The sequence below is a fragment of the Ornithorhynchus anatinus genome, chromosome 7 (genome assembly GCF_004115215.2).
Source record: "Ornithorhynchus anatinus isolate Pmale09 chromosome 7, mOrnAna1.pri.v4, whole genome shotgun sequence".
Taxonomy (NCBI): Eukaryota; Metazoa; Chordata; class Mammalia; order Monotremata; family Ornithorhynchidae; genus Ornithorhynchus; species Ornithorhynchus anatinus.
The window spans coordinates 41,234,489-41,247,240 of NC_041734.1; the positions used below are offsets into that span (position 1 = coordinate 41,234,489).

Below are 12,752 nucleotides of genomic sequence, written 5' to 3' on the forward strand. Positions count from 1 at the left end.
TTCTGGGATGTAGGTCTTCCAGCATCAAAACTATGGTCATCAGTCAATCAATCAATATTTATTGTGGTCATCTTTACACAGCTACCTTGGGTGGGACACGTGAACAGCGTGAGGGAAGAAGCCTGGCCTACTAGTGGATAAACCACTGGCCTGGGAACCAGAAGACCTGGGTTATAATTCTGACTCCACCGATTGCCTGCTGTTTAACCTTGGGCAAATCACTTAACTGCTCTGCGCCTCAGTTTCCTCAACTGCAAAATGGAGTTCAATCACTGTTCTCCCTCCTACTTAGACTGTGAGCCCCATGTGCGACAGAGACTGCATCCAGCCTGATTAACTCATATCTACTCCAGTGCTTGGAACGGTGCATGTTCCAGAGTAAGCCCTTAACAAATACCATTTAAAGGAAAAATGAGCCATAGCCGGATACGCAAACAATGGAAAATGAGTAACGGAAAGCAAGGAGGGTGGGGGAGACATTTTAAGGACAAAGTAAAACAAGCCCTCAGACAGTGCTACAGCCCAGCTAAAAAATGGGAGTCGATCGACCTGCGTGGCTCCTTACCGTCACCGGAGTGGTTCTCTTTGAGTAAAAGCCTCCTAAGGAATGAGAGGTAAGGGGACAAAAGGAAAAACAACAAAAAAACTCCAGGGGCTGCCAATATTAAACATAATAAGGCAATAAGAGAAGCCTTATTTGTGGACCCGGTGTAGTCAGGACAGTGGATTTCATTTTGGCGTTTTCAGCTGCACACATCAACTCAGAGGAGAATCTCACCGTCAGTGATGTTTCTTCAAATAGAAAAGACAACTCTGTTCCAGGAAAAGGGCCTGGATTAGAGAAGGGAAGGGGGTCTCGGGCTGGGTTAGGGGATGATTGAGGCAATGACCTCTGAGTGGCAGGTGAGTCATGAGCCGGGGAAGGCAGCGGAAAGAGAAGTGGTAACCAAATTGTTAAACTGTAACGGTATGAATAAGCCTGTGAGAAAGAGTTTCAGCTTGCTTCACAAAGCAGTTGGGAACCCTTAAAAGTACCTGGGAAGTTGAAAGAGTCCTGATCAAAATTACTCTAGAGGAAGAAGAAGATGGTGCTATTTGTTAAGCGTTTACTCTGTGCCAAACTTTGTACTAAGCCCTGGGAGACATACTAGATAGGTGGGAAGCAACCTCTGTCCCTCATTGGGCTCAAAATATAAGTAGGAAGGAGAGCAGGTTGCTTGGGGAGGTAAATGTGGAGACATGGTTGTGCCTAACAGAGAGGTAGTTTTAATCAACCCATCCATGGTATTTATTAAGCTCTTACTGTGTGCAGAGCACTGTATTAAGCTCTTGGGAGAGGACAACACATAAGAGTTGGTAGACATAGAAGGGCAAGTTGATTGAGTGCTTTAAAGCCCATTGTAAGGATTTTCTGTTTGATGGGGAAGTGGGTGGCCAACTACTAGAAGTGCCTGAGGCATGGGAAAACTTGGACTGAATGTTTTGGGGTTGTTTTTTGGAAAAATGATCCAAATTTAATCCAGATTACACAGCCAGCACTTTTCCCTTTGAGATTAATCTTCTTTCTACGGGAAGGAGGTTTCATTTTTGGCTAATTCTAAAGAGAGAGGTGAGGAGCTAACCGAATCTCCTGGGAAAAAGAATTGAGGCTAGGGAAGGTGGGGAATTGATGTCATCCTCAAACTTGGAAGAAGGAAGGACGATTTGTGAAATGATGCCTCTGGTCTTTGGTTAGAAACCTTCAGGGTGCAAAGAGGGCATGAGCCTTCTTGTCTTGAGAGCCTGTTCTCCACGTTGTACCAAACCTCTTTAGAGTGGAAGGGACCCACACTGGAGGGTTGTGTTAAATTTCTTATAAATTTTTTCCATGTTGATGTACCATTGGAAAACTGTATTTGGGAAGCTTTGTTACATTCATTCATTCAATCATGTTTACTGAGCGCTTACTACGTGCAAAGCACTGTATTAAGCTGTATTCATAATAATAATATCATTGTGATATTTATCCAGCAGTTGTTATATGCCAAGCACTGTTCTAAGCTCTGGGGTAGATAAATCAATCAGGTTGGACACAGTCCCTGTTCCACATGGGGTTCACAGCCTAAGTAGGAGGGAGAACAGGTATTTAATCTCCATTTTACAGTAGAGGAAACAGGCATAGAGACTTTGAGTGACTTGCCCAAGGTCACGCAAGCAAGCAATTAGAACCCAGGACCTCTGACTCCCAGACCCAAACTCTTTCCAAGAGGCTATGCCTTTCCAAGAGTTTTACCTCTTGTCATCTCCCGATTACACCATGGAAACAATCTCCTCCGTAGTCTTCCCGACTCCAACCTCTCCCCACTTCAGTCAACACTCCACTCTCCTGCCCAGATCATCTTTCTAAAACATTGTATTCATTCATTCATTCAATAGTATTTATTGAGCGCTTACTATGTGCAGAGCACTGTACTAAGCCCTTGGAATGTAATTGTAGGGCTTCTCCATTGCTCAAAAACCTCCAGTGTTTAACTATTTCCCTCAGTATAACATTATGTATATTATAATATATAATATAATATATTGTTATTGCCTGTCTCCTCCTCTAGACTGTAAGCTCAATGTGGGCAGGAATGTCTCCTTATTGTTGTACTACGCTCTCCCAAGCGCCTAGTGCAGAGTTCTTTGTGCACACAGTAAATGCTCAATCAATACAATTGAATGAATGTAACACGGAAACTCCCAACCATTTCCTTTAAGGCTTCCCATCCTCTCTTTCCTAACCTTTCCGCTCTCCCTACCCCCTATCCCCCAGCTCACGCTCTTAGTTCTTCCTATGGTCACCTTAATGTTCTTTCCTCTCCACTCTTCCACATCTAAATCCTTTGCTTGCCTCCTTCTCCCTGCCTAGAGCCCCGCCCGCCTTTTAGTCTGCCAGGCCACAGGTCTGTCCATTTCCCACTCCCTTCCGAAATCCTTCCCCAGCCAATTTCCGCTACTTTGGATCATGTCAACCCAATAATCACCCTTAGAACTTCTGCATATGCAACCATCCCTAACACTCATACATAGTAATACCCCCACACGCTCCTCGATCATATTTATTCATCCATTTATTTAGATGCTCTGCTGCCATTATCAATTGGCTCTTCATTCCTACTCTCACGATCAGTAAAATGGTGTCTCCTTGTCCTCTCGCTATTTTGTAAGCTCCTTGAGGAAAGAGGCTATTTCCCTTCCATCGTGCTCTTCCAAATTCTTAGTTCGGTGCGCTGCAAATAGTAATAATAATAATAATAATGTTGGTATTTGTTAAGCGCTTACTATGTGCCGAGCACTGTTCTAAGCGCTGGGGTAGACACAGGGGAATCAGGTTGTCCCACGTGGGGCTCACAGTCTTCATCCCCATTTTACAGATGAGGGAACTGAGGCACAGAGAAGTTAAGTGACTTGCCCACAGTCAAACAGCCGACAAGTGGCAGAGCTGGGATTCGAACTCATGAGCCCTGACTCCAAAGCCCATGCTCTTTCCACTGAGCCACGCTGCTTCTCCAAAAATAATGTTAATATTTGTTAAGCGCTTACTATGTGCAGAGCACTGTTCTAAGCGCTGGGGTAAACACAGGGGAATCAGGTTGACCCACGCGGGGCTCACAGTCTTAATCCCCATTTTACAGATGAGGGAACTGAGGCACAGAGAAGTTAAGTGACTTGCCCACAGTCACACAGCTGACAAGTAGCAGAGCTGGGATTCGAACTCATGAGCCCTGACTCCAAAGCCCGTGCTCTTTCCACTGCGCCATGAAATAGTACTGATGCCACTGCTGATCAGGCATTCAGTCAAAGGTGTTTATTGAGTGCTTACCGTGTGGAGAACATGGTGTTAGGCGCGCGGGAGAGTACTAACAGAGTATAACAGAGTTGGTAGTCACATTCCCTACCCTCAGCGATGATGATGAGATTAATTTCTTGCCTTCAATCAGAAGGTGATTGGGGTTGATTTGCTCACTCTGCCTCTGTCTCACTATTTCTCTTTTTCCCCTTTTTCCTCCCTAATCTTGCTTGATCTGTGAAGTTAGCGTAATGAGGTTTGGCCGTGAAGACCGTCCACAGATGCAGATCCTCTGTTGGTAGTGGGATAACAGGAGTAAAGAGCAGCTTTACTCACGGGTATTTCCAGTATCTCTCCGCTCATCCGTAAAGAAGGCTGTGAGCTCGGGAGTGAGTCTATTATTACTTTTCCGTGTGCTTAGTACGATGTTTTGCACCCGGTAAGCGCTCGGTAAATACGATTGAATGATGAATGAAGGCGCGAGAAAGACAAGCCAGAAAAAACACACACTGCCCTACTAAAGCAATAACACCCAGAGTGATCATTCTGGCAAGGCATCGTGGATAGAGAACAGACCTGGGAGTCAGAAGGTAATGAGTTATAATCTCGGAGCCAGCACTTGTCTGCTGCGTGCCCTTGAGCAAGTCACTTGACTTCTCTGTGCCTCAGTTACCTCACCTGCAAAATGGGGACGAAGATCGTGAGCCCCACGTAGGACAGGGTCTATGTCCAACTCAATTTGCTGGTATCCACTCCAGCGTTTAGAACAGTGCCTGGCTCATAGTAAACACTTAAATACTGCAATTATTATTATTTTACTATGTCTGACCTAGAACTGCCTGCTTCAAAATAACGATAATTATTATGGTATTTGTTAGTGCTTACTATATGCCAGGCACTGTACTAAGCACTGAGGTGGATACCAGAAAATCGGGATGGACACAAGCCCTTGTCCCATGTGAGCTCACAGTCGCAACCCCCATTTTACAGATGAGGTTACTGAGGCACAGAGAAGTGAAGTGACTTGCCCAAGGTCACTCAGCAAGCAAGTGGTAGAGCTGGATTAGAACTCATGACCTTCTGACTCCCAGGCCCGTGCTCTATCTACTAGGCCATGCCAGAATGGCCACTCTGGTTGTTATTGCTTTAACAGGGCAGTGTTTGCTTGGGTTTTTATTTTTTAAATGGTATTTTTAAGCACTTGCTAGGTGCCAAGCACCGCTCTAAGTGCTGGGGTAGATACCCTGGGTAATTGGACCCAGTCCCTTTCCCACATGGGGCTCACAATCTTTGTCCGTTTTACAATTGAGGAAACGGATACACAAGGAAGAGAAATGACTCACCCGAGGTCGCGCAGCAGACAGGTGTCAGAGCTAGGAATAGAACTCAAGTCCTCTGACTCCCAGGCCTCGGCTCTTTCTACTAGGCCGTTCTGCTGCTTATTCTGGGCAGTTCTGCCTCACTTGCATCCCTGGGTTGGGCTCCATTAGTGGACCGTCCTAGCTTTAAATGGAATGACTGCCATTTTGAGTGAAAATCCTCCTCCTCCTCTGCTGACTTTGCTGGCCCTCTCTATAGGTCTGCTGTATTTTTACCTTTAACTGAAATCAGGCTAGGTTTCTACCACAGAACACCCACGGTCCCAGAGCATGCTCATACCGCTCAATTTGGTTTGGCTTATCTGACCTTTCAAAGTAAAAATAAGAACAAGTCAACTGATGTATCTCTTGGGGGGAAGTCTACTATTTTAATGATCCCAAGAGATTCCGCTTCCTCAGCTTTACTTCATTTGGCGATTCTTTTCTGGGTTTAGCAGCCCTCATCTCAGGAAATTCTCCCTAAGCTCTACCCTAAATCCCTCTTGCTACACTTCCTTAGGTTAATGTCCCAGCAGAGGCAGAGATGAGCTGACCGCTTTGTTAAGGGAACCAGCCCTCCTCACCTGCTCTTGATAAATCAATCAGTGATATTTATTGAGTGCTTACTGTGTGCAGAGCACTGTACTAAGCGGTTGGGAGAATACAGTATAACAAAATTGGTAGACGTTCCCCGCCCACAAGGAGTTCACAGTCTGGAGGGAGAGGCAGATTTTAATATAAATGCATAAATTCTGGATATGTAACAGTGCGGTCTAGTGGATACAGCATGGGCCTGGAGGTAGATGGAGCTGGGTTCTAATCTCTGCTCTGCCACATGTCTTCTGTGTGCCCCTGGGCAACTCACTTAACTTCTCTGGACCCGAGTTACCTCATATGTAAAATGGAGATTAAGACTGTGACCTCCATGGGGGACAGAGACAGTGTCCAACCTGATTAGCTTGTATCTATCCCAGTGCTTAGTTCGGTGTCTGTAACATAGTAAGCATTTAAAAAATACAAGAAAAAAAGTTCCTGGTGCCTTTAATCATAATGATGGTTATGATAATAATAGCAAGAAGAAGTCTGTGCCAAGCACTGTTCTAAGAGCTGGAGTAGATACCAGCTAATCAGGTTGGACACAGACTCTGTCCCCCCTGGGGCTCGTAGTCTTAATCCCCATTTAACAGATGAAGTCAATGAGACACAGAGAAGTTAAATGACTTACCCAAGGTCACACTGCAGACAGAAAGAGGCAAAGCAGCAGTAGAACCCACATCCTCTGACTCCCAGCCGGTGCTCCATGATGATTCCTTGATGAAAGAGCCTTCCACTGAACAACAGATGAATTTTCAGGTCCCAGGAATTGACTCGAGTGCTAAGAACACGTTTCTCTCTCTCTCTCTCTCTCTCTCTCTCTCTCATCCCCCACCCCAGTTCTGGGGTGTCCAAGTGAGTAGTCAAGCAGGAAAGAGCAAAGGTCAAAGTGTTTAGGCACTCTCCGCCCCGTCCACCGGGTGCAAGCTACACGTTCATTCTCATTTTCTCCGTCTTGCAGAAAATGATTCGCAACAACTTGCTGTCCCTGGCCTTGCTGACGCTGCTGACCCTGATGTCGGGTGAGTGTGTCCTGGGTTCCTGCCCCGGATTGTGTATCGGGTTGGGTGTGACACACTCCTCCCAGATGAACCGTGTGGATCAGGAAAAAGATGGTGTTTTTGTCATTGTTCTTCTAATGCATTTGTTAAGGGCTTGCTGCTTTGTGTATGTGTGTGTCTGTGTGTGTGTTCTGGGGGGAAGTGACTAGAGTTTGAAAGAGCAGAAGGAGAAAATTCAGAAATCCCACAGGTGTGTTTGAGGAGCAGTAGACTGATCTTAATTCATTCAATTGTATTTATTGAGCGCTTACTCTGTGCAGAGCACCTCACTAAGCCCTTGGGAGAATACGGTGCAACAATAAACGGACACGTTCTCTGCCCACAACGAGCTTACATCTAGAGGATGAGCTCACAGTCTGGAGGACGGGCTTACAGTCTTGCCCTAAGTCCCAAGAAGAGAAAGCAGATCACGATTGTCAAAAAACTGTCTGAAATTAACTAGTATTTACCCCAGTGCTTAGCATGGTGCTTGACACCCAGTAAGCGCTTGACAATACCATTCATAAAAAAAAAGAATAGGCATTTTTGCATCTGTATTTGAGTTTTTTAGATGCACCAAGTTCTCCAGTAACACAGCAGTTGGGTTTTTACAGAATCCCGCATTAAGAAAATCTTTTTTTTAAAATGGTGTTTGTAAAGTACTTACTACATGCCAGGCACTATACTAAGCACTGGGGTAAATTCAAACTAATCAGTTCGTATCATTCATTCGATTGCATTTATTAAGTGCTTACAGTGTGCAGACCACTATACTAAGTGCTTGGGAAAGTACAACAACAAACAGACATTCCATGCCCACAATGAGCTCACGGTCTAGGGAGGGAGATAGACATCAATACAGATAAAATTAATACAATTACAGAAATATACGTAAGTGTTGTGGGGCTGGGAGGGGGTGGATGAGCAAAGGGAGTAAGTCCAGGTGACGCAGAAGAGACATGGATCTCACAACCTTAATCCCCATTTTACAGATGAGGTAAATGAGGCATCGAGAAATAATAATAATAATGTTGGTATTTGTTAAGCGCTTACTATGTGCAGAGCGCTGTTCTAAGTGCTGGGATAGATACAAGGTGATCAGGTTGTCCCACGTGAGGCTCACAGTCTTCATTCCCATTTTACAGGTGAAGTAACTGAGGCCCAGAGAAGTGACGTGACTTGCCCACAGTCACACAGCTGACAAGGGGCAGATCCGGGATTCAAACCCATGACCTCTGACTCCCAAGCCCGTGTTCTTTCCATTGAGCCACGCTGCCCAAGGACACACAGTAGATAACAGGCGGAGCGGGGATTAGAACCCAGGTCCCTCTGACTCCCAGGTCCCTGCTCTATCCACTAGGCCTTGCTGTGGTAGCAATAATAATAATAATAATGTTGGTATTTGTTAAGCGCTTACTATGTGCAGAGCCCCGTTCTAAGCGCTGGGGGAGATACAGGGTAATCAGGTTGTCCCAGGTGAGGCTCAGGGTTAATCCCCATTTTACAGATGAGGGAACTGAGGCCCAGAGAAGTGAAGTGACTTGCCCACAGTCACACAGCTGCCAAGTGGCCGAGCCGGGATTCGAACCCATGACCTCTGACTCCCAAGCCCGGGCTCTTTCCACTGAGCCGCGCCGCTGTTCTGATACCGCGAGCCTGCATGTGTCTATCAGCTGCTCCCTCTGACATCCTCCGTGCCCAAAGAGCCAAACACAGTCGGACGAACGCTCCTTAATTCCCTAACAAAATCCTAGCTAAAGTGCACCGTGAAAACACGTGCTTTGGCGGAACTGAATGTATTCACTCTACTGCTTCTAGAGATTAGCTCTTATCCTGCTTTTGTCGTCCACATCCACTTCTCCCACTGCTTCCTAGCGTGCCAGTATCTTTACCAATCAGGGGTATTTATGGAGTACTTCCTCTCTGCAGAGCACTCTACCAAGAACTTGGGGAAGGACAAAACAACGGAGTCGGTAGACGTAATCCCTGGCCGTAAGGAGTTTAGTTTACAAAACAAGAGTATCTCTCCATGTCACTCGCCACTGTGGATTTAAGCTTGGCCCCCAAATCCTTCCCCATTTTTCCCTTCATCTTTGGGAGCGTAGCGCCTCCTTTTCCTAAGCAGCGAGCTCACGTATCCTCTGTTCCTCACCCTCATTGTAGCTGGGGAGGTGATCCACAGCTACTCGATGACTGAGAAGCATCACGACCCAGCAGGAAGAGCCCAGGCCTGGGAGTCAGGAGACCTGGGTTCTAATCCCAGCAGCCCAGGCCTGGGAGTCAGGAGACCTGGGTTCTAATCCCAGCTCTGCCACTTGCCCGCTGTGGGACCTTGGACGACTCACTTAACTTCTCTGTGCCTCAGTCAATCGGTCGTATTTATAGAGTGCGTATTCATCCATTCGATTGTGTTTATTGAGCACTTACTATGTGTAGAGCACTGTACTAAGCCCTTGAGAGAGTACAATATGAGTAAACGACACATTCCCTGCCCACATCGAGCTTACAGTCTAGAGGGGGAGACGGACATTAATAGAAAGAAATGAACTGCAGGTGTGTAAATAAGTGCAGTGGGGGCTGGGAGGGGAGGATGAATGAAGAGAGCAAGTCAGGGCGAAGCAGAAGGAAGAGGACGAAGAGGAAAGGACAGCTTAGGGAAGGCCTCTTGGCTTGGAGGAGTTGTGCTTTCAATAAGTCTTTGAAGAGGGAGAGAGTAATTGTCAGATTTGAGGAGGGAGGGCATTCCAGGCCAGAGGCAGGATTTGGGCGATAGGTACAGTAAGAGATTTAACATTAGATGAGCAAAGTCTGTGCGTAGGAGAGTAAGGAGGTGCGGTAGGAGGGGGATGAGATGATTGAGTACTTTGAAACCAATGGTGGGGAATTATTTTTCAAAGCGGAGGAGGATGGGCAACCACTGGAGTTCCTTGAGGGGTGGGGAAACATGGCCTGAATGTTTTTGTAGAAAAATGATCCAGGCAGCATAGGGAAGTATGGACCGGAGTGGGGAGAGACGGGAGGCAGGGAGGTCAGCAAGGAGGCTGATACAGTAATCAAGGGGATAGGATAAGTGCTTGGACTAACACGGTAAGAGTTTGGATGGAGGGGAAAGGGTGAATTTTAGTGATGTGGTGAAGGTGGAACTGACCGTATTTAGTGATGGATTGAGTATTTGGATCGAATGACGGGGAGGAATTAAGGATAATGCCAGGGTTACAGGCTTGTGAAAAAGAAAGGATGGTGGTGCTATCTACAGTGATGGGAAAGTTAGGGGGAAGACAGGGTTTGGCTGGGAAGATAAGAAATTCTCTTTTAGACATATTCAATCTGAGGTGATGGGAGGACATCCAAGGAGAGATGCCTTTAAGGCAAGCAGAATTGCAAGACTGCAGAGGAGAGAGATCAGGGCTGGGGATGTCGATTAGCTATCACCTGCATAGAGGTGATAGTTGAAGCCATAGGAGCAAATAAGTATTCCAAGGGAGTGGGTGTAGAGGGAGAATAGAAGGGGAACCCGGAACTGAAACTTGAGGGACCCCAACAGTTAAGGGGTGGGAGGCAGAGGAGGAGTCCACAGAAGAGATGGAGAATGAGCGGCCAGAGATATAGGAGAATGAGGAAAGGACAGTGTCAGTGAAGCTGAGGTTGGACGGTGTTTCCAGGAGAAGGGGATGGTCAAAGGCAGCTGCAAGGTCAAGGAGGATTAGGATGGAATAGAGGCCACTGAATTTGGCCAGAAGGAGATCATTGGTGACCTTTGAGAGGGTGGTTTCTGTGGAGTTAAGGGGATGGAAGCCAGATTGGAGAGGGTCAAGGGGAGAAATAGAGGAGCGGAATTGGAGACGGCGGATTTAGACAACTCGCTCAAGCGGTGGGTTTAGAAAGAAATGATAGGAGGGTGATGGAGTGATAACTGGAGTGAGCCGTGGGGTAAAGGGAGGGATTTTTTAGGATAGGGGAGACGTGGGCTTGTTTGAAAGCAGTGGGGAAGAAGCCACTGGAGAGTGAACAGTTGAAGATGGCTGTTAGGGAGGGAAGAAGGGAGAGGGCAGTTGTTTTGATAAGGTGCATAGGAAGGGGGTTGGATGCAGAGATGGAGAGGGTGTGGATTTTGAGAGACGGCAGAAGATCTCCTCTAGAGATACTGCTGGGAGAGAAGAGACAGTTATTGGGTGCAGAGCACTGTACTAAGTGCTTGGGAGAGTAAAGTTGGTAGAAACATTCCGTGCTCACAATGAGCTTACATCCTAGAGGAGACTCATTCTTCTCATCTGTTCTCTCTCTACTCCTTAGACTGTTAGCTCCATGCGGGCCTGGGACTTGATCCGGTCCGCTTATATTTGTATCTACTCCTGAGCTCAGTTGAGCGCTTGCCTCGTAGTAAGCGTTTGACAAATATCACATTTTTTAACCGTCATTTCCCAAAGCCACACTTTCTTCTGGGCGCCACCTGATGGCACTTGGAAAGACAGTTGTCCATGCGGCCGTTTGTCTGTTTTATGGTACCTCTTAAGCGCTTACTATGTGTCAAACACTATTCTAAGGGCTGAGTAGGTACAGGTTAACTAGTTCGGACGCAGTCCCTGCCCCACAGAGGGGATCACAGTCTTAAATAGGGGGGTGAACAAGTATTGGATCCCCACTTTTCAGCTGAGGAAACTGAGGCACAGAGAAGTGAATTGCGTGGCGTAGTGGACGGAGCACGGGCTTGGGAGTCAGAAGGTCATGGGTTCAAATCCTGGCCCTGCCACCTATCTGTGTGTGCCCTTGGGCAAGTCACTTCACTTCTCTGTGCCTCCATTACCTCATCTGTAAAACGGGGATTGAGACTGTCAGACCCATGCGGGACAGGGACTGTGTCCAACCTGATTTGCTTGTATCCACCCCAGCGCTTAATACAGTGTCTGGAGCATTGTAAGCACTTAACAAATACCACAGTTATTATTATTGTCATTATGTGATTTGCTCAAGGTCACCCGACCCCTTAGTACAGTGTCTGGCGCATAGTAAGCACTTAACAAACACCACAATTATTGTTATTGTTAAGTGACTTGCTCAAGGTCACCCAGCAAGGAATTGACAGAGCAATTGGCAGAGCCAAGATTAAAACCCAGGCCCCGGGGGTTGGGAAGGAAGGCCCTGTTTTGGGGACTTATTGGTCGGCAAGAGAATCCCGGAGGTTTCTGGGCTCCCTCCCCAAACCTCAGGTACGGCCAAGGTTGTGTATCCGTCCCGAGGTCATCTGGACAACGGGAGGAGGGCTCTATCCTCTATCTAAGCATTAGCGCCTCGCTCCTTCTCCCCAGAATGGGAAGAACTGGGCTGGTTTGGAAATCTAAAGGCTTCACAATAGTCTATGTCCAGTGAGTTAATTGCTGGAGATTTGTTTAGGGAGGAAAGAACTGACCCCTTGGGCGATACTCCTTTTGAAAAACAGAAAAGCGGGCCTACGAATGTCTGAATTCTGCACTTAGACAAGAGCGCTCGGCTTGTACAGTCAAGGTATTTGTTGAGCGCTTCGAGGGTGCTGAGCACTGTACTAGGTGCTTGGGAGAGAAAATATAGTAGAGTCGGTAGGCAGAGCCCCTGCCCACAAGAAATTCACAGTGTAGATATGAAAATAATTGCTGATAGCGGAATGGGAGAGTATGAGATATGCCAAAGCGCTGTGGGTCCGGGGGTGGGGTGAATATCAACCGCTTAAGAGGAACAGGAAGCAACATGGCCTCGTGGAAAATGCACGAGTCCGGGAGTCAGAGGACATGGGTTCTAATTCCCGTTCTGTCATGGGCCGGCTACGTGACCTTGGGCACGTCACTTAACTCCTCTGTGCCATGAAGACTGTGAGCCCCACGAGGGACAACCTGATGACCTTGTATCTACCCCAGTGCTTAGAACAGTGCTTGGCACATAGTAAGCGCTTAACAAATACCATAATCATCTTCAGTT

General features: G+C 46.9%; 1 protein-coding gene across 2 annotated transcripts in view; it reads left to right on the forward strand.

Moving 5' to 3' along the window:
* The window catches only part of ITGB2 (integrin subunit beta 2), a 69,284-nt gene that overhangs the window by 20,673 nt on the left and 35,859 nt on the right, over positions 1 to 12,752 (forward strand). For both annotated transcript variants that reach the window (XM_029069108.2, XM_029069109.2), the window contains exon 2: positions 6,725 to 6,785. In XM_029069108.2, the coding sequence (XP_028924941.1) occupies positions 6,728 to 6,785 (58 nt within the window). In that variant the 5' untranslated portion in view covers positions 6,725 to 6,727. The remainder of the gene's footprint in view (positions 1 to 6,724; positions 6,786 to 12,752) is intronic.